The sequence below is a fragment of the Toxotes jaculatrix genome, chromosome 15, assembly GCF_017976425.1.
Source record: "Toxotes jaculatrix isolate fToxJac2 chromosome 15, fToxJac2.pri, whole genome shotgun sequence".
Classification (NCBI taxonomy): domain Eukaryota; kingdom Metazoa; phylum Chordata; class Actinopteri; family Toxotidae; genus Toxotes; species Toxotes jaculatrix.
The window spans coordinates 11,049,774-11,077,604 of NC_054408.1; the positions used below are offsets into that span (position 1 = coordinate 11,049,774).

The 27,831-nt window shown below is 40.0% G+C and overlaps 4 protein-coding genes across 7 annotated transcripts in view; 3 read left to right on the forward strand and 1 right to left on the reverse strand.

Moving 5' to 3' along the window:
- Positions 1 to 4,002: 4,002 nt before the first annotated feature.
- LOC121194490 (claudin-10) lies at positions 4,003 to 6,130 on the forward strand. The gene is made up of 5 exons (XM_041057406.1): positions 4,003 to 4,365; positions 4,891 to 5,052; positions 5,150 to 5,237; positions 5,401 to 5,508; positions 5,600 to 6,130. Exons 1-5 carry the CDS (start codon positions 4,134 to 4,136, stop codon positions 5,790 to 5,792), a joined length of 783 nt encoding a protein of 260 aa, XP_040913340.1. The 5' UTR covers positions 4,003 to 4,133; the 3' UTR covers positions 5,793 to 6,130.
- A 475-nt stretch (positions 6,131 to 6,605) lies between these two features.
- On the forward strand, positions 6,606 to 8,495 carry LOC121194422 (claudin-10-like). Its single transcript, XM_041057300.1, has 5 exons — positions 6,606 to 6,973; positions 7,081 to 7,242; positions 7,332 to 7,413; positions 7,532 to 7,639; positions 7,723 to 8,495. The coding sequence occupies exons 1-5, from the start codon at positions 6,742 to 6,744 to the stop codon at positions 7,919 to 7,921; spliced, it is 783 nt and encodes a 260-aa protein (XP_040913234.1). The 5' UTR covers positions 6,606 to 6,741; the 3' UTR covers positions 7,922 to 8,495.
- A 644-nt stretch (positions 8,496 to 9,139) lies between these two features.
- dnajc3a (DnaJ (Hsp40) homolog, subfamily C, member 3a) lies at positions 9,140 to 19,522 on the forward strand. Its single transcript, XM_041057190.1, has 12 exons — positions 9,140 to 9,347; positions 9,697 to 9,807; positions 9,922 to 10,046; positions 10,393 to 10,467; positions 11,960 to 12,112; positions 12,254 to 12,435; positions 13,034 to 13,153; positions 13,485 to 13,590; positions 13,702 to 13,822; positions 17,363 to 17,495; positions 18,002 to 18,150; positions 18,962 to 19,522. Exons 1-12 carry the CDS (start codon positions 9,266 to 9,268, stop codon positions 19,114 to 19,116), a joined length of 1,512 nt encoding a protein of 503 aa, XP_040913124.1. The 5' UTR covers positions 9,140 to 9,265; the 3' UTR covers positions 19,117 to 19,522.
- Positions 19,523 to 19,823: 301 nt separating this feature from the next.
- uggt2 (UDP-glucose glycoprotein glucosyltransferase 2) overlaps positions 19,824 to 27,831 on the reverse strand; it is a 39,102-nt gene continuing 31,094 nt past the window's right edge. For 3 of the 4 annotated variants that reach the window (XM_041057187.1, XM_041057189.1, XM_041057186.1), the window contains 8 exons: positions 25,343 to 25,447; positions 25,136 to 25,220; positions 24,189 to 24,371; positions 23,854 to 24,014; positions 22,535 to 22,649; positions 22,288 to 22,404; positions 21,549 to 21,714; positions 19,824 to 21,352 (listed from right to left, as the gene is read on the reverse strand). In XM_041057187.1, coding sequence (XP_040913121.1) covers positions 21,327 to 21,352; positions 21,549 to 21,714; positions 22,288 to 22,404; positions 22,535 to 22,649; positions 23,854 to 24,014; positions 24,189 to 24,371; positions 25,136 to 25,220; positions 25,343 to 25,447 — 958 coding nt within the window. In that variant the 3' untranslated portion in view covers positions 19,824 to 21,326. The remainder of the gene's footprint in view (positions 21,353 to 21,548; positions 21,715 to 22,287; positions 22,405 to 22,534; positions 22,650 to 23,853; positions 24,015 to 24,188; positions 24,372 to 25,135; positions 25,221 to 25,342; positions 25,448 to 27,831) is intronic. The other variant, XM_041057188.1, reaches the window with a different exon arrangement.

Sequence of the window (27,831 nt, forward strand, 5' to 3'; positions counted from 1 at the left end):
AGATTCTATTTTGTCTCTTGCTTGTTTTGTCAGCAGATGATGCTGTGGCTGCTCCTCAGTGATCCTCTCACATGTCTGCAGAGGGCAGCAGTTTACAGTTTGTACTCTGTTCTCTTAAGATGATCAGTGAGAGTCAGTCTCTTTATTTTGTGACTATAATATGTTAGCACCTTAGACAAAATTAATAAAATATTTATAGGTGGTTGCAAGCATGTGTAGGTACATATTAAATGTGTTGTTGCAAAAGGGATGTAAATCTGAAAAGACATCTAGAAGTGGTGTGAAACATCTAAAGTAGTAAGTAAGTAAGTAAGTAAACTTTATTTATATAGCACTTTTCACAGATAAAAGATCACAAAGTGCTTTACAATAAAAGTGCAAAGTGCCATAAGATAAAAATTAAAATAGGACAATTAAAATAACACTACATAAATACAACTTAATAAAATAATGTAATGTAAAACCAAACCACTAAAAATAGCATAAAAACAAACCAATCAATTATATGTATATATATATATATACATACATACATACATACATACACATACAAACATATATAGGACAGCCACCCAATCAACTAAAAGCTTGTCTAAATAAAAGTGTTTTTAGCTGTTTTTTTAAAAGAGTCAACAGATTCAGTCAGGCGCAGGGTTAACGGTAAAGAGTTCCATAGACGGGGAGCGACAGACTGGAACGCTAGGTCACCTCTGGTTTTGAAATGCGTCTTTGGCACCGACAGAAGGTTTTGATTTGAGGACCTGAGTGAACGACCCGCGGAGTATGGGGTTAAAAGATCACAAATATATTTAGGGGCTTGTCCATGTATTGCTCTAAAAGTCAGAACTAAAATCTTAAAATCAATACGAGATTTAACTGGTAGCCAGTGTAAACCGATTAAAATTGGGGTAATGTGGTCCCGCTTGCGAACTCCCATTAAAAGCCTGGCTGCAGCATTTTGAACAATTTGGAGCCGGTTTAAAGAGCCCTTGTTAAAACACATAAAAAGAGAATTACAATAATCTAAACGAGACGAAACAAAGGCATGAATAATCAACTCCAGATCAGGCTTTGATACAAAGTTTTTAAGTTTCGCAATGTTCCTCAAATGAAAGAAGCAGCTTTTCACCAACGTCCCTGAATGCTTTTCCAGGGACATTGATTTGTCAAACAACACCCCAAGGTTTCTGATGCTCGACTGGACTGTGGAGCTCAGTGAACCAAGGTGTTGCTTAATATGAGGGATTTTCTCATCCGGTGCGATAATCAGTGTCTCAGTTTTTTTAGGGTTAAGCTGAAGGTAGTTGTTTGTTAACCATTTTCTGATGGCTGACAAACAATCTAACAGGTTTGATAACCTACCTATCTCAGATTCAGAAAAAGAACAATACAACTGAATATCATCCGCATAAAAGTGATAGGACACATTTTTGAACAGACTTATGCACCTTCCAAGAGGGAATATATATAACATAAATAGAATGGGACCTAGCACTGAACCCTGAGGTACCCCACATGGCAGGTCATTTGGCTCAGACATAAAGTTGTTTACTGCAACTCTAAAAGTTCTGCCAGTGAAATAAGAAGCAAACCAATCTAGTACTGACCCAGAGAGCCCAAAATCATCATGTAAGCGATTTAAAAACACAGTATGATCAACAGTATCAAACGCAGCTGTCAAGTCCAGCAGCACTAAGACTGTGTACTGGCCAGAGTCTGCGGCCATCAGTACATCATTTGAAACTTTTAGAAGTGCAGTCTCAGTGGAGTGAATTTTACGAAAGCCGGACTGAAAATCATCAAACAAGTCATGGTCCTCCAGAAAGGAGGTAAGTTGCTCAGCCACGACTTTTTCCAAAATTTTGGACATAAAAGGTAGTTTGGAAATGGGCCTAAGATTTTTTGGGTCAGATTGATCTAGATTTGGTTTTTTTAAAATGGGGTTTACAACTGCCTGTTTAAAAAAGCTGGGAACAGAGCCAGTTTGTAAAGAAAGGTTAATGATCTCCACCAAGCAAGGGCCAATTTGATCAAACACTTTTAAAAACAGAGATGTGGGGATAAAATCTAGAGGACATGAAGAAGGTTTGATCTTTTTTATCAATGACTGAATATCCTCAAGCGTAACAGGTGAGAAAGTGGACCAAGTATGTAATGGAAGCAAAGAAATTCTGGGCTGGACATCCTCAGATGGGCAGATGTTGGCCCTTAAATCTTGAACCTTGTTCACAAAATAAAAAAGGAGTTTGTTGCAGTCCGATGCTGAGTCCACTTGAATTTGAGATGCTTGAGGTGAGACAATATTATTAATTGTCTCAAAAAGAAATTTTGGGTTATTTTTGTTAGATAGGACTAACCGTCGGAAATAAGCAGATCTGGCTTGTTTTATCATTTCGTTCAATGAGGAAACCAAGTCCTTAAGATGCAGTCTGTGTACTTCCAGCTTAGTAGATTTCCATAAACGCTCTGCTTTACGGCAAGTTCTTCTAAAAGAGCAAATGTCCTCCTGTATCCACGGGCATGATTTTTCTGGAGAGATAATACTCTGTTTAACAGGGGCTACCTTGTTTAAAAGTGACAGACAGTGATTATTAAAAGACAGAACGAATGATTCAACATCATTGCACTCATTCACGAATGAGTCAGGATCAAATGACTCTGAAAACCTCTCAATGACAGACTGATTTATGATGCGTCTTTGAGAAACAATAGTACTTGACAGTGGTAAAAGTGGAAAAAGTACGTTAAATAATATACAGCAGTGATCACTCACAAGGCTGTCCTTAACATAAATCTGGTCAATACTCAGGCCTAAGGAGAAAACCAAGTCAAGAGTGTGGCCTTTCTCATGAGTGGGACCAGAAACATGTTGTGTCAAGTTTAAAGAATCAGTTAGGGTTATTAATTCTGAGGCAATATTACATGAGGGATTGTCAATATGAATGTTAAAATCACCAACTATTAGCACTGACTCCAGTTTGATAATAGAAGATAAAAATTCAGCAAATTCGTCTAAAAACACACGAGCAGGACCAGGAGGTCTGTAAATTAGGATACAATAAAAAGGGTGACTCGTTCCAACCTTTGTCATCTGGAGCTCAAACGAGCTGAAAGAGTCTTGGCTCGTTAGTCTACAGGGGAAACGATCCCGATGGACGAGAGCGAGTCCTCCTCCTCGGCGGCCGGAAGTACGAGCAGTGCCGAACACGGAGCAGTCCTGGGGGCACAGTTCGTTCAGAAGAGTATAATCCAATTCGCGCTGCCAGGTTTCAGTCAGGCACATGAAGTCCAAGCGCTCATTGCTAAAAATGTCGTTTAGAATAAAAGTCTTGTTCGCAATGGAACGAGCGTTCAGCAACGCAAAACGGAGCGGGTGCGCGTCATCTCTGGCTGACTGAGGCATACGGGAAGCCCGCGGAGCCCGGCAAAGAGGCCGCAGGTTCTGGGGGTTTACTCCCCGCTGACGTGGTCGAGTGGAGCGGGGACGGCGTGGTCCAAACGGGGCATCCGGTCCGATGACAGGTACCAAACAGATGTTTGCAGACTCTAGTGAACTACCTGCGGCAGGGGAAAGGGGATGGAAGTCCATCAGCTCAGCCCTGGAGCTCACAGAGAGATGCCCCAACCAGGTCTTCAGCCTCACCAGTCTACCGCTTCGTTTCCCCCGGCGGCGATGGCGCTTTTTCCCTGTAGAAAAGGCCGCTGGGGTGCGGCAAAGGTGAGCTGGGATCCCGGAAAGAAATGGAGGCAGCGTATTTTGACCATCCTGATGAAACTCAGCCGAAATATCGGCATAAAGACGCAGATCCAGAAGCGTCTGGCGATCGTACACCAAAATGCAGTCTGCTTTTTGGATGACAATTGTAAAAAACAGCAAAAACACAAATAAAGTTTGCAGTGATCGACGGCCGGCCACACACACTGGCGCCATCTTGGTCACACACACACTCCAGAGAGTTTACAGTAAACATGTCACACAATGGCACAGGACACTCTCGTACTGTCTGGTCCGCACTTAAATCAAACAAGTGTCAGCTGCTCATCACTGATTAGACGAAAGGGGTGAGTTGTCTGTTCCTGAGCTTTTACCCAACTCAGTGGACACTACCTGGTTCAACTGAACACTTTCAGACATGAGTAAACGTCTAATACAAATATTTGGCTTCTTGCTTTCATCACTGGGATGGGTGTTTGTGCTGTGCACCATGGCCATGGACTACTGGAGGATCAGCCAAATAGGAGGACAAGGGGGCTCCTTCATCATCAGGGTGGCCTGGTACTGGTCCAACCTGTGGAAGGATTGTTTCACTGATTCTACAGCTGTCACAAACTGTAGAGACTTCCCAGTGCTCTGGAGTGTAACCCGTAAGTGCTTTTTTTGGGGGGGGGTCAGAAAAGTGTTGTTTCAACTTTATTGTCTTATTGGGATCTGTAACTTCTAACAAAATCTAATCAGATGATTGTACAGTATGTAGTCTGATATTTTTTTTTTAAGTAATTTAAATGTCCTAAACATTAAGTATACAACTGATAAACACTGGATTGCATTTTAATATGTCAGCTTGGTGAAGATTTCTAGCCTACTTTGATTCCCCTTTCAAGAGGAGATATTGTAGTTTATACTGCATAACAGTTAAATAGCTTGGGGGTACACTCAATCTGCATGTTTTCCTTAAGAACATACTCTGCATGCCACAAAGTTTACACCAATCAAAACTGTAACACTAATAGGCATCAATATTACAGTATCCAGTCACTGTAGCTAATATAAGGACCTCTGGGTCATCCTTTAAATAGTGTGTGATTTCATGTGATTCTCACATCAGCCTCTTTTGTCCTCTTGCCCTAGCCTTTTCTTTGTGATACCTGAACTCTTCCTGTTTCTCTCAGCTTTCATCCAGGGAGTGCGAGGATTGCTAATGTGTGGCTTAACTCTTGGATTCTTCGCTGTAGTACTGTGCTTTCTTGGGATGGAGTGCACTTATATTGGTGGATCAGATAAATTGAAGGACAAAATGCTTCTGGCCGGAGCAGTGTTTCATTTTGCTGGTAGTAAGTATCGAACTTGAGTAGGTGTCTTTGTCTCTGTAAATGGCAGAAATGTTTTGCCCTCATTATTTCTTGGTATCAATGAAACCTTTGCACACAGGCGTGTCAGATATTTCTGGCTACTGCTTATACATCAACAGAATCGCCAGAACAACCTTTGCTGCCAGCGTAGGACCAGGAGTCTTACGGTACAGTTTTTTTTTCACACTTATCGTCAGTCATGCATACAATATAGCTTAAATTATAGAAATGTCCACTTTAATTTCACAGTAAAATAGAGAGCATTTTTGGTGCATTTGCAGTATTTAAATTGTATCATGACGTTTTTTTCTTGCATTTAACTAATTCCAGGTATGACCTCGGACCTCCCATATTTCTTGGATTGGTGGGATGCTTCCTCATCTTTTTGGGGGCCCTGTTTTATGTTGTGACAGTCTGCCGAGTAATCTGCCCTGAAAGGTAGCTAAATCATCCATCTTTATCCTTCTTTTTATGAAGCTACCAAGGTCATACTGCCTCATTAATTTTAGTCAATGTTTTGGTCTTACAGAAAAGTGGTATATGACTATGGTGGAGGCACATACATGGCCCCTCGCTCCAGAGGACGAACGTACACTGGATACTACAAACCTTCCTGGAAATATGGATCTTATCCAGGCTCAGGAAGATCCAGTAGCTCCAAGATCTCAAAGCTCTCTCCGACGACACTGACAAAAATCTCAGAAAGAGATGCGTTTGTGTAGTACCTCAATCCGCTTTTTTATTCATATACTTATATTCTAACACCAACAGACAGACAAAAAGACACTGGAGCTCAAAATCTGATTAATTAACAGCACACTGTAGATGAAAATACCTTTAGCCTTCTCTTAAGTGCATTATGTAGACAATTGTAATTGTTGTTGTTCTCATTCACTTGTCATGTTTTGTTTTCATAAAACAGCTCACACTCTGTATAAGATATATTACCTTGTGTTTACTCTTCATTTATTAACTTTTTTGTGATTTAACCAAAACATGTATTATAACTGGCAACATCACTGGAATATCTACGAATTAATACACAATAAAACATTTTAAAAAACAAAACTTTGTACCTATGTTATGATGAATATTATGTCTTTCCAATATTTTTTCAATGAAAATATAGTGTATTAAATAAAGATATTATTCATGACAGTTAGTTATGATAGTTATGATTTTACACTAGTATATCCACTGTTTTACAAAAACATAAGTGTATTATTCTTCTGACAGCCTCATCAATGTATAATGAAATGGTGCCACCATTTTTACATCTTTTACCATTCAGGAATATGATGTGCCTTGTTTCATGGGCATATTGGTTTGCTCACATTTTTAGACTGGAACACTCCATCCAAAGTAAGAACTAAGTGTTACACAAAACTGAACCCATGCTGGCAGGCTCCTGGCCACCAACAACAAACACATCACCAAAGTGACCTTCACAAAACACAGGAAACACAGTCCAGGGCAAAACATGTGATGATGTACACAAACCACATTTGCTCTCTTGTGTGTGTGTGTCTCTGGTTGCATGCAGTACCTGAGGGAGGGACTGTTGAGCAGACAGTAACAGACACACAGGTGTCCCACAGCTTGTTTTTGAGAGCTTGTCTCGTGGCTTGGATTTGTCTTTTCTCTGTCTAGGGGTTCAGCTTCAGAACAAAAATGGGTTACAGGACTGTGGTGATGTATATGGAGATTGGCTGCTTTGTGATCTGTGTGTCTGGATGGATCCTGGTCTGTTCCACAATGCCAACAGAGATCTGGACTTGGTCTGAGGTTGACAGCATAGTCCTGACCACTTCAAACTACTTCTCCAACTTATGGAAGGATTGTATATCCGATTCAACTGGAGTATCTGACTGCAAGGGGATTCCATCAATGCTTGCACTGAACTGTAAGTAAAATGTGTTTCAGCACAAGGTATAATGATTAAATGAAATTAGCACTTTTTGTTGCATTTTGTAGTATGCGCTGAACATTGTATTTTCTGCTCTTGAACAGGGGACATTCACATGTGCCGAGCTCTCATCATCATCTCAATCATCTTGGCTTTCTTTGGATCTGTTTTGGTCTTAGTGGGAATGAAGTGCACTAAGATTGGGGGATCCGAGATTGCAAATGCAAGAGTAACCTTTGCTGGGGGGATGAACTATCTTATCGGAGGTAAGACTTTACACAGAGTTATTTGAAAATGTCACATTGAATTACACTGTATGATTAATATTTATATAAATGTGTGTGCATTGTTTCAGGGATGTGTTCTATGATTGCTTTCTCCTATTATGGAAACAAAATTAGAGCAGAATTTCAAGACCCTAACTACAGAGCTCAGAAGTATGTACAATCAATAATGAATGCAACAAACTAGCCTTGCTGATGCCTCAACATTCATCACATTATTCTATGAGGGGAGAAGTGTACCTTGATTAATTATTCTTATATTTAATCCCAGGTTTGAAATAGGCGTTGGTGTCTTTATCGGCTGGGGAGGCTCCACCTTACTTGTTGTTGGAGGCCTTATTTACAGTATCTTTGCAGGGAGGGAAGGGTGCCATTCAAGGTAAAATACTGCAACTGGATCATTGTTTTCCCCAGCATTTCTATTACCTTTCTATTAACTATCTTTCTATTAACTTCTCACAGCTCAAAACACTACAACGCCTACCGGTTCCATGATGCCTACACAGTTGTCCCGACAAAAAAGAGCCTTGTGTCTTTGGCTCGTTCTGACATTAGCGAGAGCAGAAAATCCAGGAACACCAGTGAAAGCAGAGCCAGCAGCATCTCTGGGGTCACCAGTATAACCAAGACAACAGCTGCTACTACTAATGCATATGTGTGACTCATCGCCAAAAGTTCAAAGGTGGTAAATATTATATTTGCTTTGTTTTGTTTTTCACAAAAAAGGGGAGGCTTTAATCTTGGAGTAATTTAATATTGCAAGTTCATGCTTGAGCTTTGAGAGTAGTCTTTATAATATGTTTTTTTGTTTGTTTGTTTTTTTACAGCAGACAGGTGTTACTAATCATTAACAATAACAATAATAACAAGACCAAGACCGAAACAAAGCAGCTAAATTAAATTTTAATACTTACATGTGATTTTCAAACTGTAATGTTAAAATGTCTGCTGTGAATGAGATATATTTTCCCCTGTCAGTCAGTCTTGTGGACTCCTCATATTTAATGTCTAGTCAGACCCAGAGAATGCTGCCATTTTGCCTGAACATAGTTTTGTCATGTTCTTTTGCTCTGATCTGAAGCAAAAACTATTATATATTATAATTGTATAGACATATACAAAGAATTATCCATGCATGAACACTGAATAAACTCATGCTTTGATCAAACATTGTTGGACAGTGCAAGATGTTTTTGAAACCTGCAATAAAAATAAATTTTGATATTGATTCATGACCAAAAGTGGTTTGTGATAAACATGAGAATAGTCACGAGTATTCCCCATAATCATGTGTTTTGAGGTTGTGGGTTCAATGCTAAGCAAAGTCCAACACCCAGATGAAAGACTGTTAGGAAAGGATGTTAAACCACAAGAAGCTGAAGATTTTGTGAAATGTGAAGTTGCAACCAGGTTTTTAGAAATGTCAAAATTATTTTTGCAACTACAATTACACATCAGCACTAAAACAACCACTACTATATTAGCCTACTACATACAGTTACATCAGTTACACATCGGGAGTTGTGAGGACAGTCACTGGTGTAATGCATTCCCTTGTTCCTTACCCTAACCATCACAAACAAATGCCTAATCCCAACCCTTACCCTAACCTTACCCAATACAAACTTGAAACCTAAAACCAAGTCAAACAACCCTTCAAATTTGTGAGGACCGGCCGAAATGTCTTCACAACGACTTCAAACGAACGTGTGTCCACACAACCATAGAAAGACGTTTTCAAACACACACTCTCACTCACACTCACGCTTTATGCTGCCGTGGCTCCTCTCTGTTGAACCAGCACAGGTGGGCGGTGCTGTCCGAACCCTCCGGCCAATCAGAGTCACCCACGACCCGTCGTTTGCGTGTTTGTGCTTTGCTGTGACTGGGAAAAGAGAAGCAAAGCTGATAAACGCTCAACTCATGGGACTTTTGGGAGTTTCAGCCAAGCACTAGTTAAAATAACATCGGCTGAAGGTTGCGGTCGTTATATCCAAATTTAACCATGGTTTCCATTGACCATGTGGCTCACAAAATACTGACTTACATCCCATATGTCCTTGTTTTGATTGACATGAGATATGAAGGTAAGAAGCTGACTAACTTTACTCTATTAGACAAACTAGCGACAGCTACTCACTTAACGTCACCAGAACTTTGACCGTGGTTCAGACAGCCTGCTGTTAGTCTAAGTAGTGTTAATATCGCCAGTGTCAATGCCAACATTACCCAGCGAAATCCACAACAGTGTTGGCTAACGTTAAGCTAGCTAATCAGTTATATCGAAGCAAACCGTTATTTGGTTCTTAGTTCAAATAAGCAGTTTGTTTGAGCCGCCAGGTGAATAAAATGCATTGCATTACATTACATTACAAAGGGGAGTACTGCAGTGAAGTACTCTGTGGAAATACGTTAAGCATTGTGTATGTCTTTCAGGAGTGAAATGCGGTAGAGATGGGAGTGTGGACAATCATATGGAGATGGGGAAGAAACTGCTCGCTGCTGGCCAGCTAGCCGATGCCCTCTCTCATTTCCATGCTGCCGTAGGTAAGTGTCAGCATGCAGATTTTAAAAACATGTTTACCATCGCTCTCCACCGTTGTGTCATTAGGAAACATAATCCAAAACTTTTGCATGCTTGTTTGCATGTCCTTTTGCCAGACGGAGATCCCAAGAACTACATGGCCTACTACAGGAGAGCCACAGTGTTTCTAGCTATGGGGAAGTCAAAGTCTGCACTGCCAGATTTGAGCAGAGTCATTGAGCTCAAACCAGATTTCACATTTGTGAGTTTCCTTTTTCACAGCAGGTGGTCTGAAATCTTTTATTTTTACACAAAACTGTTGCACACGGTTATGTCATGCTGCACCCGCACCAGAAATATACTGTCATACTGTAGGTCTGACAGAATTGTGTGAGAAACACATCTATACAAATAATAGAAATTAGCTACTATGTATGTGTATTCATATTGTATATGTGCTTATTTTATATTTTATATCAGCTACAGGCAAAACTATGCTGGGAAACTGATCAGATGTGTTGTAATTTTGTATGTGCAGTCTTATGCCTCAGCAAGTCTCTCTCTCTCTCTCTCTCTCTCTCTCTCTCTCTCTCTCTCTTTCTTAACAGGCAAGACTGCAGAGAGGAAATCTCCTTCTGAAGCAGGGGAGACTCGATGAAGCAGAGAGTGACTTCAAGAAGGTGGTAAGTGCAACATCGTAATATCCAGTTTAAATTCTACAGCTGTAAGACTCGAGTCATAATTTCTTCGGATGGCAGAGTTCACCAGGAGGTGTCAGTGTTGATCAGTGTGCTGGTGTAGTGAAACTAAAGTTAAGCATAAGAACTTGGTTTAACATGGTTTGAGTATAATTTTGAATAAGGACAGCTGTTTAACTTATTAACAGACAATTTCTTTTGAAGAATATGTATTAATTTTGCAGCCTTCATTTATGGCACTCTGTTGTGGTGTAGTACTATAAGGCTGACAAGGCTGTGAAAAGTTTTGTTATTGATAGACTGACTGGACTTAAAACTCTTTTAAGCCAAGTAGCTTGGTAGTTAAGTGATGCACAAAGGGCAAATAATACCATATGAAACAGGTGCACTCTCTCCATAAGCGATCTCACAAGATGTAGATAATAATTAAATTGGCAGTGAGCTCTTATTTCAGCCTTCAGGGATCCTTTATAGGTGCTTGTTAAGGATTAAGGCTGGAATTCACTAATGCATTTTCCATTAGAATTACCATTTTAGACTGAAGTTTCACCCCACCCCCAGAAGACAGAGATTCCCTTGTTATACCTACTATTAATTCTTAGATTCCATCTAAAGCTGCAGTATTCTCAGATGAGGTTATCATGCAGGGGAAAATGAAGTTCCTCTTATATATGGTGATAGGATGTGAATGTTGGATAGTGTCACATTGTGCCAAGGGCATGTGGGTGGCCTGCTGTCCCGCCACGGGCCTGGTTTAGACCATTAGCCATTTTGATTAACTAAAATGCCTATTCATTCCTTTTAATTGAAAACCAGTCAACTTTTGATAAACTTATATGTTGGTTGAAGCTCAGTTGCTGTCATCTGTGATGCCCTCTGTTGCAACAGAACAAGGAGCTGAATTCCCATCAGAGGCCTATATGCATCTGGGCTTGTACAGTTTTATATGGACAGTATTCTGCTGGTATAATGTCAGGGGATCTGGCCAGAGGTGCATGCTGTCCTGCTGCTTCAGCAGTCCACAACTTTTGCCAAGTGTAATGCATCACTTTTATGCATTACGCTCTTCCCTAAGCTGAGCTAGCAGGAAACACTTAACGGGTAGTCAGGTCTGTTTGTTAAGGACGTGTCATTAGCTGAGGTCGCTCTTGTGAATATGATGACCTCTATGATGAGGATGATTATAATGTAATGGCTGTAGGGAGCGGTGTAGGCAGTGCTGTGATAGGCAGTGCTTTCAGGAGAAAAAGCTGGCTCTAGAATATCTTCAGAAATACAAGGGCTCATATTGGAATACACTGGGACAGAATCAAATTTTCTTAAGCACACAGAGTCTGTGCTTATACCATCTACATCTTACATTCCACACTCTGTCCTAGCTTCAATTTTGTTTTGTCACTCCAGCTTTTCCCATGGTAGACTTCTTAAATCATGACTATAAGCACTTGATATACTCTCCTGCCTTGCAATCTCCCAGCTGAAGTCCAACCCCAGTGAGAAAGAAGAGAAAGAAGCCCAGAGTCAGCTGACAAAGTCAGATGAAATTCAGCGGCTGGTGGCCCAGGCACACAGCAGCTTCAACAGCCAGGATTATGTAACAGCTGCTGCCCAGCTTGACACTATCATTGAGGTAAGAGTCCTACCTTGCCAGCATTGCCTAATTTTCCTGCCAGCAAGACACTGTCCATGTTATCATTACGTCAGAGTGTACAGAGCATTTGTATAGTAGCCAGTACTGCAGTTTGTAAGAGTTATCGTCCACCTGTGACAGACCTGCGTTTGGGATGTGACTTCTCGAGAGATGCGAGCTGAATGTTTCATCCAAATGGGAGAGATGGGCAAAGCCATCAGCGACCTTAAAGCTGCATCCAAGTTAAAGAATGACAACACTCAGGCTTTCTACAAACTCAGCACCATCTACTATAACCTCGGAGACCATGAGATGTCCCTCAAGTAAGCCCTAACTGCAGACTACTTTTCTGTGAGGAATCTCCCATACTGGTATCAGACAATGCGACAAATACTAGAGTAAAACTGTGTCATTAAGGGAAAACTTCCTAATTACTAAGCTGTTTCAAATAATAGATTACATCTCAGGTATTTTTGTAAATTGACATTACTAGTCTGAAGATATGGATTTGTTGCATTTGTGTGATAAAGAGGGGACAAAATAACTGGAAATACCTTATAATAACATACAATAACATACAATAGTTGTGCGGTAGATAAAGTTTGACTTTGTTGTGACAGTCTCTAATCAAAATATACTGGTAGTGTCTTTCCCTCCGTTTTGGTGAAAGTCATGACTAAGACCTGCCACTTTTTAAATATTTACAAATTATTTTTAATATTTATCTATAAAGCCAATCCACAAAGTCGAAGTCAGAACAGCAGTAAGCATTGTTACTGCTGGACTGTGGTGCGTACTTGTTATTTTTGTCCACCCCCTTTAAGTTGGCAATAAAGCACATACAGTATGTCAGGTAACATGAAACATGTGCCCATTATAACTGCTCTTACCTTCCTCCTCCTCCTCCTCTCTGATCTGCAGTGAAGTGCGCGAGTGCCTGAAGCTGGATCCTGATCACAAGCAGTGTTACAGCCATTACAAGCAGGTCAAGAAACTCAACAAACAGATCCAGTCTGCAGAGGAACTCATCCAAGAGCAGAGGTAGGTGTTTGTGTGTGTGTGTTCAGTCAATTGTGTATCTGTGTAAATATAAAATAATATCCCCCCTGAATACCAGGGATTGCATCAGCTTTAGAATGACGGCTTCCTTATCCCCAAGCACTCCGACTTTCTGGTCTCACAAACAGGCATGCAAATCCCATCTTAATGTGAATGGATGTCACATCATATTTTACATACACAAGATATCATGTAAACCGAGAGAATAACAGAGTGGCATGATGTTTGAGGATGCAATGTTCCATGTTACATTCTGCCGTTACGCCAGTGTTGCAGTGTTGTTGAAACACCTACCTGCTTCTTGCTCTATCAGGTATGAAGAAGCAGTGAGCAAATATGAGGCGGTGATGAAGACTGATCCCAAAGTGCACCACTACTCTCTTCTTGCCAAGGAGCGCATCTGCCATGCGCTGGCACAGGTAAGACCCCTTACTGCTGCCATAAGATGTATTAGCTTTGATTAACTAGTCAGTCTGTGCTTTTATTACCTATAATATCTGATCACCGTATTTTCTTTGTGTCATGACCAGAGCCAGGAGGCTAGCAGGGCCATCCCAGTGTGTAGTGAAGTCCTTCAGTCGGACCCAGAGAACGTGAACGTTCTGAAGGACAGAGCTGAGGCCTACGTCCAAGAGGAACAGTATGAGGAAGGTAAGGCTGTCAAATGTAGCTCTATTTATTTTTCACTTTCATGGAGACAGTTAAGTTTCCACACACTGAATACTGTTTAGTCTCCACTAGGAATTCATTCATTTCAGTAGAAAAAGTCGAAGGCCATTGTGTCTTTTGTGTTGAAGATGGACTCAACCATGACACAGGTGTTGTGCAGATTGCAGCTGTTTGGGAACAAAGTGTCTAGCTTTATTAATACCTACAGTATACACAGACGGGCGACAACTGAAAGGACAAATCAGAAAAATGAGTGGAGAAACAGTATGACAATTCCCCCTTCCATAGAGCATGAGGGGTCGCTCAATGGTTTGAGGAGGATGAACATGATGTGAATTATATGCTATGGCCTCTGCAGTCACCAGCTATATCTTTTCCAGGAGAGTATGGAGTGTTATAGAATCAATGCCATTGGAGCTGTTCTGGCAGCACATGGTGGCCCAAAATCTTACAAAGACACTTAATGTTGGCTTTTCCTGTAATTTGAATATACGATTGAATATATGATTTGTTTTCGACATAGCTCTGCTCTCTTCACATCATTTCACACCATTTTACATTCCTTTTTAGGAATATTTTGTGATGTTTTTGTGTTGAGAACAGCCATTTAAATGAAGTTCCTGAAATCTGCACACCCTGGCCTTTTTAGTAGATACACCTACACACTTGAATTCAATCCAGTTTAGGAAATCTGCCACATATTTTACTGCATATTCTTACCAAAACTTTGGTGTTAATTCAGCCATATGTTTATTACTGAGGTTGTAGTTATTGGTGATATTTACTGGACTGTATTATGTAGAGAGATATTTCTAATATTCTTCTCCAATATACAGTTGTAACAACCACAACTCTACTACACTTGAGAGGCACAACTAATTGATGTCATGGCAGGAGTTTAACACAAGGGGTCCTTGTAACACTACACGGAATACACAGTGAAATACTATCTGATTCATTCAATTCTGCCTCATTTAACACAATCTCTCGGTTCATCACCGAATCCATTTTGACGAGGAATTTGAATAAGTACAATTAAGACTAAATGTAGATAAGTATAAAGGGTTTCCATATCAAATTTGGTTAAAGCATATAACTGCTGTGTCTAAAGCCTGGAAAAGCCAAACATCATCTGCCAACTGATGGAGCACTTATCCCTTACACCATAATTAGAATTAGGTGTGGAGTAGCGTTAGAAGTAAGAATAGCCTTCAAGATGTGGAGCCGCCCTGTTTTGCTGGCTCAAACTATGCAGCACTTATTATCTCCATAAAGCCTGTGGTGGTGGCAGAAGCAGGATTAGGCCGAAACAATGGTTTCCCGTTATCTGTTGTCAAATCGCAGAAAATCTAATGATGGCAGATGGTGAAATCCCCAGGAATAGTCCGTCTCCCAGCCATCATTTTACCTGTCACCTGATGTTCTGCTGCCACCGTGCGAACAACCAATGGATAATTTTGTCAAAATCTCTGCCTGCATTTTACGTTCATCTGTCAATTAAATTGGAAATTTAATGTAAACCCTCCTTCCCACCAAGGTGTGTTTGTGTACAGATTGCCAATGCAAAATCCAAACCATGGTTCCCACAGAATAATTTTCACCCTAGCTGCTCAGTGCATTACAGTTTGAAACTCACCAGGAGTGTTAGTCTGATCCCAGCCAAAAACACTGTACTGAAAATTGGATATATTTGTTATAATAACATAAAAATCCAATTTAAATTTAAACAATTTACAAATTTACCCCGAAACATCACGTAATAGTAGTGTAGAAAAAAACAACAAAAAAATGTTAAGTGTGCTATGTGACGGTGTAAAGATATGGAGTTCACTGAATGCTGAATGAATGACTACAGAATACCTCAAGTACAAAAAAAGAGGTATATGATTGGTATCAATATTGACAGATACTCAGTGCTGTGAGTGTCATCGAGGCACAGCACTGAAAACCAAGGCCTAGCCAATACTTTCATTTTCTAACCTTTTCCAATTCATCAGACTCCACACTTGATTTGCACTTTATAAACTAAAATAAACGTAAAATAATGACTCATAACCTACCGGTGTGATGCGCTCAAGAGTAGAAATTTTCTGTGTTTATTTTTTTCAACAGCCTGCCGCTGGTTGAGGCTTGAATCAAACTGCAACTACAGTGGATCTGTTGACAATGTGCGTCATTCAAATTAGAGACTGCAGATGGAAGACGTTTCCACCTCTCACACCTGACACTTTCAGATGGATGTGCAGGCATTTAATCAGCTGAAAAAGAAAAGCCGTCATACAGCACAGGCTAGCGGCTGTGGAATTAGGCTTCTTGTAAGAATCAGGCAGCATTTGTTCCATCTTGCCAGCGTTATTGTCAGAATCAGTACAAAACCTTTTAAATAACTGTTTTTTTCTTTTTTTGATTGGGACAGTTTTGTCTTCCATCTCCTTGAAGTGTTAAATGTAAAATGTCAACACACACAAAGAAAAGAGCAGCTATAAAAAAGATGGAGTTGGATTAAAGCCCCATGTCAGTTTTCATTTAGCTTATGTAATTGGTCCATAATGTTCCCAGCTGTAGTGTAACCCCCAAAAATGTGGTCTTAACTTCTGTCTTAGATGAAAGGACAAAACAAGTTTCTAACATGTTACCTTTAAAAAGGAATAAACAAAACACACGCACGCACGCACGCACATATACGTCCAATTAAACCCACAGTTAACACCAACAGCCTTCCAGGCAGGTCAGTAATAACATCCTTCGCCAAGACCCCGTCAGCTCCGCAACCGCAGGAGATGCTGGCGGAGCATGAGCACACCAGCAGGTGGGAATGCCAGACCTCATGTGGGCTTTTAAACTGTCAGAACCCATGGGTGTTAAGCTCACCTCAGTACACCTCACAGGGTAAACAAGCCTCAAAGCACCCAAACGTGCACGCACAAACAGCCTGAAGCTACTGCAGCGGGATCTGAACGAGACAGGGCTCACTGAATGAAGAAAGCGGTTTACTTCGTGACTACGGTACAAGATCAAGCACTTTCAGATGTAATGTAATGTAGGTCGTGGTGTTTGTAAGTGATGGGGATATGAAGAATTCAACAATACCAATAATTTTGGCAACAGTTTTTTTTTTTTTTTTTTTTTTTTTTTTTCAGCCAGGGCTTTTTTAATCATCATTTTTTGATTGTGTTAAACATTATAACTTAAACTATAAATTATGATTGCATCTTTAACAAAACAGTCTCAGGAAGACTCGACAGGCAAGTATTGTCAGCCGATCCTTGTAAATTCTCATGTGTGTTTTTTGTGTGGTTCATCGTCTGAGTGGAGGCTCAGACACAAAACACAACCCCATGGACACGAGGGCAAAGATTCTGTGTCTTGCTCAAAGACACTTTGTCAGGGCAAACGCTTGCCTTCGTTCTTAGAGGCTGTGGTTTTCCAATGAATACTGTAATACTGTACTTCCCCTCCCATTAGCTGTTTTGTATAAGTGAGCAATATTGATTCTATGCTGTATTTTTTACAATTTTCCAGCTATTAAGGACTATGAGACTGCTGCCAAACACAGTGAGAATGACCGTCAGATAAAAGAAGGCCTGGAGAGAGCTCAGCGACTTCTCAAACAGTCTCAGAAGAGAGATTATTATAAGATCCTGGGAGTGAAGAGGTGAGCACTGATCACTGGGTTTTGGAAACTTAATGGGGATTTTTTTTTTTTTTTTTTTTTAAGAGGTGTATCCCAGACAGGAAATCTCATAGATTCTCCAGGGTGAATTGGGGAGAACTGTGGTATTTTACAAGTGGGTTGCTTTTAACAGATTGCCTCAGAAAGCAGTTTGTTTTGTGGTCAGATTGTGGTTTTCAGCTGGTTTTACCCATTGAATAACCACTGTACCACAAAGAAAGCCCTACTGTGCTTGAATATTGTATAATTCATCCTCTTTTTAGCATTTTGAATTTAGAAGCACTGCTCATAATTCAAGATAGTAATCAAATCTAAGGCAATGGAAGCACTCGTAGTTATAAAAAGCATTAGCTTATTACATAGCAGGCTGTGTGCTAACCCTGACACTGGGACAAGTATTATTAGGGCCATCTTATGTTGAAATAATGAAAGAGAAGCTGTTCTTATCTTCAGCAAAAGTGCTGATAATACTCTGCCCATGGTCACAGAACTGCCCAGAAAAAGGAGATTATCAGGGCCTACAGGAAACTGGCACAACAGTGGCATCCGGACAACTTCCAGGATCCAGAGGAAAAGAAGAAGGCTGAGAAGAAGTTCATAGACATCGCTCAGGCTAAAGAGGTTCTCACCGACCCAGGTAAGAAGCATCTGGTCGCCAGAGTCTGAGGAAAGCTGTAACTGCCAGTCTCCCAGTAAATGTCAGGCCCCTGAGGAGCTGCTGCGAAACAGCTCACTACTTACTATTTTGTTTCAGTAGCTTGAGACATTTTTTTATTAACTGATGCCCAGAATATTTATTTTACTATAGGTTTGTTGTAGGCTATATTATCATGACGCACGCTAACATCACTGCTGACATTCACTAACATACTTCTTAGTTCCTCCTGGAATTTTCTTTTAGGCATTGCAATGATTTAAACATTTAAACATTTCGACTTTGGCATGCTCGCAGTTTCTGCCAATAACTAACCAAAGACAAAAAGAATGCTCATAAATTTCATAATACCCACATTTTCCAACATATAAATTGATCAAATTCAGAAAGTCTAATAGAGCCAATGCGAAATAAACTCAAACCTTATGAGCCCAGTGCACTAGGTATTGGTTAGTCTCAAGCTGTATCACCTCCAAACAACTTCCACCAAATCAACTTTTAGCAAATCATTTCTAAATTTCTACACCGAGCCATCTAACACCTAACAGCTCAAACTAAACTTTTGATTTAATGTTTGGAGTTTATTGAAAACTGGCTAAGAGATTTATTTCTAATTCAAAGGCTATACATGAAAATGTATATATAAGTGTGTGTGTGTGTGTGTATCTATCTATATATATATCTATATCTATATCTATATCTATATCTATATAGATATAGATATAGATATAGATAGACACACACATTTTGTTGAGTTCTTCTGTTCTGACATGTCAATCTGCACGCTTTCTAGAGATGAGAACCAAATTTGACCACGGGGAGGATCCCATGGATCCAGAAAGCCAGCAGGGACACCATCATCATCACTTCCATGGAGGTTTCCACGGATTCCAGGGTTTCAATCCATTTGGTTCTGGACCCTTTAACTTTAAATTCAACTTCAATTGAGGAGGGCTCATATCCAGCACCACTGGAGTGGATTTTTGTATTTTCCTCCCTATTTAAAAGGGAGATCACTGGCATAAGGGATTCCAGTGCACAAGTCTTACAAAAAAGGAGCACATTGTGACTTTAATTCAGTGACCTTAATTAAAGACGCATCTTTGTTGTTGAATAATACAACTTCAGATTCCTTTTGGGGAAGGACTGTTGCTATGCTAACAAATATCTGCCACGTGTGAAGCAGCTTTTATCTGTCAGGAAATAAGTGGTTAATTCTACATCCTTTCCATGTATTGTACACTCTACAATTCACATCCATTCAAAAGATTCAGTTTGTACATAGGTACAGTGCTATTTTTATATGAATGGAGTTTTTCTGAAGTGTAAATAAAGAGCTATTTATGTATATTAAAATGAACTGCAGGTCACGAGTATTGCTGATTGGACAGTTCGGGGGGTAATCTGCCACATTGGTGGACTTGAGCTAGTTTGAGAAATAGCATGTAGAAATGTCACTTCTTCATTATTACACCTACCCTTTCCCTAAGGGCAACTGTGTTCACAGCTTTTCTTCCCCTTAAATGAATTTTCACATGGTGAATTGGTTTAGTGCGAGGAACAAATTACAGTGTAAGAAAATCCCCTTCACTGTTGACTTTTCAAAACATGAATAACACCTCCACTGACAAGAGTTCACAAACAGCTTTTGTAATGACAGTTTTGTAGCAAAGATTTATTTTTTCCCACCAGACAGTAATATAAACATTTCTATTTGACACACGGCACAGTGAAAGATGGGTGCCCTGAGAGCAGACTTCCTGCACCCTTTTTTCTATTGACTTTTAAGACAGGAAAAAAAAAGCCTGCTATTGGCTTCAGTCAAGCAGATACACCCGTCTTATTCCTGAGACAAAACACTGGTTCAATGAGGAATTAAAATATAGAAAAATAATTTCTAAAAATGTAACACAGTGAAGCTGAATGTACATAAGATGTAAACATACCGAAATAAGTTAAAATCCTATATTCTACACATAAACCGTGACCTGTAGTGTGCAAATGAGGATTCTCCGATCCATAATTTGGCAAAAATAAAGCCTAGCCTGGTCTGCTGAGCCAAAGTCATATTTGATTTAGTGTCACATTACTTTGCAGGTAAGCAGACAAGTGACCGTTTGCCAGGCCTCGCCCCCCCCGTAGTAACTGCTGCTGTGCTTGATAGGCTTTCCACTGTAGGTAAATATAAGTCAAAGAAAAGCAGATTTCTTATTTTTAGCCGATGACTGTAATGTGAACAGGTCTTCAGTGTGCACACGATGGCTACATAAACTACATTATATGACGTTAATGCTAAAAGACAAGGCAAAGATTTTGCATCTTCGCCAGTTGAGTATCCATGCAGCAGGCACTGACATGAAGAAGCACTTTTCGTGTGCTGCAGATTAGAAATGGTCAGCGCCAGTATTAGCGTGTATTATATGATTAACGCCGGACACACACACTGCTTTAACAGGTGGAGAGAGTCAAAGATTGGCAGGCCTGTCGTGCCTAGCTACGGTTGCTAAGCTGTAATTGGACAATTGCTGTCTGGGGGTGGGGTTTAGCGAACAGTAAATTGTCAGTGCGAACTGCGGCTCTTATGTAACAACTTTGCATCAAGGTTTGAATTTTAGAAATAAAAAATCTAGCTTTATGTCAGTCGCAACTTTGGTTTGGGCAATTCAGTCATAATCAAAGCTTTCATGTCGTTTACGAAGTCAAATTAAGAATATTCAAATGTATTAGCTCTTTGAAAGAGCTGTACATAAAAATACACATTAAAATTCAGATTCAGTTCAGTTTTTAGAAATGTGCCCTCTCCATCTGATTATTTGCATATATTATGAGAACAATATATGCCAGCAATTTTTCCTCATACACACCTAATAAGAGTGGTTTGACTGACCCTTTACTCTTTCTGTGATCACGGACTGTAATGGTGATAATGCACCTGAAGTTCACAGCTGGCAGTTAATACTTACATCACGTGTTGATTTTGTAAGACATATTGACTGCAGAAGCAGTTATGGCATCTCTGAAAATATGACATCCTTCTCCGGTTGTAGATTAACACTCCGTGGCTATGTTTAGATGGAATTGTCTGCTTTCAAGCTTCACAGGTGGCCTGCGTGCAAAAGGTGCTGCCTCCTTCCTCTTCAGCATGGTGTTGGCAGACACTAAAGTTCATCACGCAGGTTGTCTGCTGTGCAGAAGGCGGGACATGTTGGACAGATATTATAAAAAGGAGAACAGTGGTAAGAAAGAAACTAATGTGACCAAGAAACAGGTTGACCATACAAAAGAAGAATATATAGGCATTTACAGTTTTACTTGCCTGTCTTATAAAAATGGGCAAACATTGTAGGCACAGAGAATAAAAAGTGTTTTTCTTTATTAACCTTTTTCATGCTGTGAGGAAGAGGGAGTCTGTTTTTCCTTCGCTGTGTCTCCCTGTTTCTGGACCCGTCTCAGTAGCTGTTTTATCTCGTTGTCATATTCAACCCACTCAGGAACAATTCTTGCTGCGGCTATTAGCTTGGGCTCCTTAGTCTTTGGGTTATTGCACTGCAGCAGAAAAAGCAGACAGAACATCACTCACGCCGCCAGAGCCACTTTCTCCCAACAAGTCAGACCGTCATTGCCAGCACTGTCTGTGGCAGGCATTTGAACCTAATTTGATTTCCAATTCTGTTAAAAGGACGTTTGCCCATGTCTAGTGTCTGAATTACCAAGTGGTGTCCTATACCACAATGAGACAATGCTTCCTATTTCAGTCTACTGGAGCCTGCCCAGTTAATTGTCTAAATTAGTTTAGGAGACTACAGGATTGCACCTCAGCTGTCTCCTAAATGCCAAGTGCCTCATGGACATTAGTGGCAGGGAATATGCTCTGGCTTTCCAGCGCTGCAGCAGCTACAGTTCACTATTATAACCAACAAAGCTGTTTAAAAAAAAAAGAAAAAGGTGGTATATCAATATTATTCCTCTTATCAGCATGTTTTCATGGAAAAAAGAATGATACATAGGAAACTATCTAAATAAAAGAGAAACAATTAGATTTGATGGTTAATTATTTAGTCTTTCCAAGTTTGCCCGTTAACACATTACAAAGATAGATCTAATTGCTCTGGGCCTCACCAGGTCTATAGTCTTTGCTGTGAATTTGGAGGTGTCATCACACCACGTCTCACACCACAGCCACTCCTGAGGAAGAGACTTGATGGCCACCTGGTGGATCATGTTGTTAGGAAGGTCCTAGAAACATTATAAAACAAAATATTAAGGTGTATTGCAGATAAGATATATGAACAAAGTATATTAGTAGGTGCTAGAAGAACAAACTCTGCAGCATATAATGCAGTGGTGTTATCTCTGAGTTACATACTTGGTCCAGGTTGGACAGACTGTTAGGGTCTTGGCTCAAGGCTTGGTACTGGCCTCGTAATCTGTCCCCGGCTGCAATTTTTCGGAACTTCTTTAAATCTACTACATACAGAGCGCTTGAAATATGGGAGAGAAGAAAGACAAGGCATAGAAAGCAGGTGTGACAAAACCATTTTCTGAAGAGGAAAGCCTGTAGGAGTGACTGAATTAAAAAAAAAAAAAAAAAAAAAAAAAGGCTAAACTAGGATAAATACCTGAGGCACATTCTGATCATTGTACCTAACACTGCATATTAATAAACCCAAGGTGTAGACTATGTAGTTCACTTATCACTTATTAGATTCAAGTCTGCCAGAGGACATCCACTACCTTACGTTTTCCCTGGGCTCACTGATACGGATCATCTCTCTCCCTTGCTGATTTTGTCCTGCACCACAGAGCTGAGCAGCACACTGGCATCCTATCAAATCACTGTGGTTTTCTGACTTGTCTTTTTCCTGTCATCGTCACCCAGTGGTAAAGTGGAAAGTTACCCTGGCAGGTCTTTGTTCAGCTACTGGCTGTCACCAGTAGCAATCACACCAACAAAAGTACAACCCCACAAGTCCAACACGGAGTTGAACTGTATTGTTTCATACCTAGGGTTTAAATTAACAGGGATCATGGATTTATATACTAAATCAGATACTAAAATATAGCTATAATGACTATAATTGGTGGGCTTCAATTGCCATGGAACCTGGATTAACACAGTAGTGTAGTAGTGTTTTTTTTTTTTTTTTAGAAAACTGAAAACTGCATAATCCAATTTCAAACAATCAAGAAGTCTTAAGTTTCTTATACCACCAACTTCTGATGGACTGATTAAGTTCTATTGCCTCAGTAAAGGGATGTTTTAAAACTACATGAAAGGTTCAGATCCAGACAGACTGAGGGAGGAAGAACAACAAGTGTCATGTAGTATCTATTTCTTTGCTGTCACTTTTGGATCTTGGGAAGCAAAAAAAAAAAAAAAAAAAACTCTTGAGAATAATGAATAATTCCTCAAGATGATTTACTGAATCTGAGCCAACTGTCAAATCAAAGTGAACAATGTATTTTCATTGTGACAGATATGCTGTTTTCAGACTTTGATTTAATTGTAACTCTTTCCGTTCTGCTTTGGAAAGTACGGAGGCAAGTCGTGAAATGTCCCAAATTACCAAGAATACCAAGAAGTGGTTACCTTCACTTTCCCTAAACATAACAATCCTAATAATGAACATCTGAATGAAGGGATTATAGTGTACAGTATTATTTCAGTTTGCTATGGAAGTATACCTGATGTGGTATTTTCTGTGTCCCAGATGTGAGGCCCAGTAGCCAGTCTTCCAGAAGCGATAGCCTTCCATCTCTCTGCGGCTATCACAAAACGGTGTGTAGCCATAAGGAGCACCCTCCAGGTCCAAATCCTTCAACTCCTTCAGATCAGCCCGAACTATCTGTGAGAGAGGGTGAGAACATCGGTATGGACAGAGAGGATTGACGATACTTCAGCGGTGTTCAAAATCTCATCCAATCTTCACACCAGCCCTGAGACTGATCCAGATGAGTCTCTCACTTTCAGCTGCACGCTTACACACTGCTCCTTCCTGTCAGTCATGTTGGATCCTTACCTGGTCGGCATCCACAAAGATGATCTTGTCCACAGCCAAGGGGAACAGAACATCCAGGAATAGGATCTTGTATCCCCAGATAATGCGCTGTTTCTCAGTCTGCTGGTGGAGCCACCGCGGCCACTTGTACTGCACTAACTCATATTGAAAGCCATACGACTCTGCCATGTAAGAGATGGTCTCCTAAGAGCACCAAAGGTCAAAGAAATCAAATGCATTAGCATGTTTTTTTGTGTAACTAAACATTTACAAAATTAGCTAAATCCCATCAGCTATACTGTACTTACATTAATTTGGAGAGAAAAGCATAATTTGGGAAACAAAGCACTATACTGTGGGACATTTGCTGTCATTACAGACAGTTCTGATAAGCTGTTGAGGCAACACAAACATGCTAGTGAGAAGGTTTAACATTACTAAATTTTGCACAGAAGACAACAGATGATGCTGGTTGGTTTGTGTGGCTTAGCTGAGTGACAGCCATTGATAGGCAATTATGTTACAAGCATGGAAAGGTAGATGAGGCAAAGTAATTCTGTTGGACGAGTGTATTCTGAGACATTAGCACTCTTTTGGTATAAAAATGATGCAAGGTTAAAATTAACAGTGGTATGATATGTAGTGTATGACATTTGAACATACTATATAAATTAAGCTTTATTTACGAATGATGTCATTAACTTAAAAAATGCAGCTTGCTTGGCGTTACCTTCGTGAGGTATTTGGTTATTTGCTATTTCTGCAACTCAACGTGTCACTGAGGGCACTGATTACATTTCTACTCCTGCCACACAAAACCTGAGATTAAACACAGACCATCACAAAGGAACAACCCTCAGACATTTCCTTTACTTATATAAATAAATCCCTGAAGAACTGGGATCACATTATTTTGAACAGCAGGAGAAACAAAATGCTTGTATGGAGTCGCAACGTCAGGGAAGTACCTTGAAAGATGGGGAGAGGTAATTCTTGAGGAACCAGAACTTGACAGGTGTTTTGGTATGCCGAAGGACAGACAGCATCATTATTCTGAAACAGAGATAGAAAGATTGAGAGGTGGGTCTGAGGATCGGGACTAAAAGAAATGTAATGTGTGGTACCTGGAAAGTCAGAGTGTGAGTGTGTGTTTTTGTGGCCTGAAAGCAGCCCACCTCAGAAAGCGCTCATACAGATGGCCTGAGGCCACGGAAAATATGTTTAGAACGTCTTCTTTCTTCTTCTCTCCATCATCCTTCTTGGAGCCACCACCCGTGATGCTGTAAATGAGACCGTTACACATGAGTCTTTTGTGTTTTGATTGATGCCTATTTTTCATACAGTGACAGTAAATCACAACTAAGCCGGTAGCCACCATGCTTTTGTACAGCCAGGGGTAATAATAGTTATACCATCCAGCAGAAAACATTTTCAAACAAACCATGCATCGCTGTGCTGCAAAGTGAGGTGTTTTATTTACATGAAACGATAATACAGGGAATGACAATGCTCTGGAAAGCTACAATCTGGACATGATTTTAACAGCAGTTCAGTTCTCCTGCTGGCACTCCACTACAGAGCTGAAATAATCAACGCATTAGAACAAAGTGAAGACAGCTGTAACATTTAAAAAGCTCCTTGTACTTACATAGCTGCACAGCTAACAGAGAGTCCATAATACAATGTAAAGGGGTTTCATTTGGATCAGATCACTTGATAGCTAACCACAGATGCACTGAAGTTTTAAATGGGAGCATTATGTCATGATGTCTAAATTTTTGGCAACTGTAGAAATTAAATAAACACATCAGGCAACATTTGGTGAATCAAACCGCACTATCAATCCAGTGCACTATAAACAGTGTGCAATTTTGCCACACAGTTTTTGTTATTTTCGTGGCTGGATGGATGTTCCACACCAGTGGTGAAGTTGCAAAAGTACATTAACATACATTATAAGTAATTGCGTTACGGGTTGGTAACAACCATGCAAAACAATATCCACTCCCCTCATCACTTTTAAAAGCAGTGCCACCATGATGTACAGACAGTTTGATAATGGTGTGAAAAGTATGGAGGAGGAATATTCTCCTGTGGGACGTGCAGAGTTGTAAGTAAATGCCTACTCTGCTAAGGGCCAGTGATGTTTCTTTTTAATTCATAATTCATACCGCAAGCCTTGGGGTTTTAGACACATTTCTTGGGATTTCACTTGGAATTCTGATATTCATACAGTTAAAAATACACTGTAGTACGGCCACTGAATAAAAGTTCAAACAAAAATGAAGTCTAGTGTTTTGCATAATATCTTGATTTTAGAAAGATATATATATTTTTTAACTACTTTAAAAAAAAAATCAAGTTAATATTTAAGATACATTCAATTACAACCACACTAAGAAAAACAGCCTTTATGCAGATGCATAATTTATCAAAACATTTATGAATAGTCGCATCATTTTGCATTTAACATTGTTAAATGCAAAATTCAGGCACCATTTTGACAGACCCTTTGGAAAAGATTTAGAGACACATGGCTGTTGCCATGGTAACCTGTTGTTGTTAGATGAAGACAGATAGAACTTGTGAAAATGGGTGGTCCTGAAGGAGTTAAGTGATTAGAAGAGAGAGAGAAGTTTAAGGTCTCTGACTGGAGATTAATAAACTGAGAATGTTAACATCTCCAACCCCGTTCATTTGCTCCGCATAAACTAGTGCTGCAGTCAATTCACTGATTAGCAGATTGACAGAAAATGTAACAACAATGATCTGAATTGATGGTTTAAATCATTTAGCACGCAAAAATGTATTTGTTACTCCTAGTTTCTCAAATGTGAAGACAAAGAAAAGTAATATGCAATATGGGTGTGCCTTCTCCTTCCTAATTAAAATGATGACTATAGTACAGAATAGGGGTGCGCAGTGAAATATTTGCCCCAGTCCAAACAGATGGGTGGAAGTCTGCTGGTAATGTAGTCAATCATGGACCCTCAGCTCCCGCTGTGGTGTATGTCAAGTCACCTAAATACCAAACCATAAAGCAAGGAAGAAGACTCACTGTGCCTTAGGACACAAATGGCACAAAACAGCACTTTATAAAGTATGCCTACATAAAGATAGTGGCCATCAAGTAAAGATGGAATTAACCTATTAATTAAAAAGGTTAACAAATGGATGAAGTATTGTGTTATGTTAAGATAACACCACAGATAATAGTAAAAAGATACTCTCTACACTTGGTGAACGCACCAACATACCCCAGCCACTATTAAAGAGCAGTGGCTAATGATGCAAGGCACATTTAGCGGACAGAAATCAGGACTTGTGCTGGAGGGTAGATGTGTCTGCAGTCAAACTGTGTCCTTGTCTGAAAACAGACTGCTGATGAGGGAAGGAGTGTCTCTCCCACATTCAATCACAACCACTGCCATGGCCCCAAGGCTCCAGGAAGACACCAGTGAGCGAGAGGGAGGCGTGAAGGGAGGGGTGGGAGCATAATGTTTGTCTCTACATGTCCTCTAAAACCAACTCTGACACACACATGCAAGATTCTGACTGGTAAGCAAGTGATGGCCCCAGAATGCCGCTCCCTTTCTTTCTTTCTTTCTTTCTTTATTTTGTAAAATTGTCCTTTTTTTCTGTCCTCCTGAAAACATTTCATGCA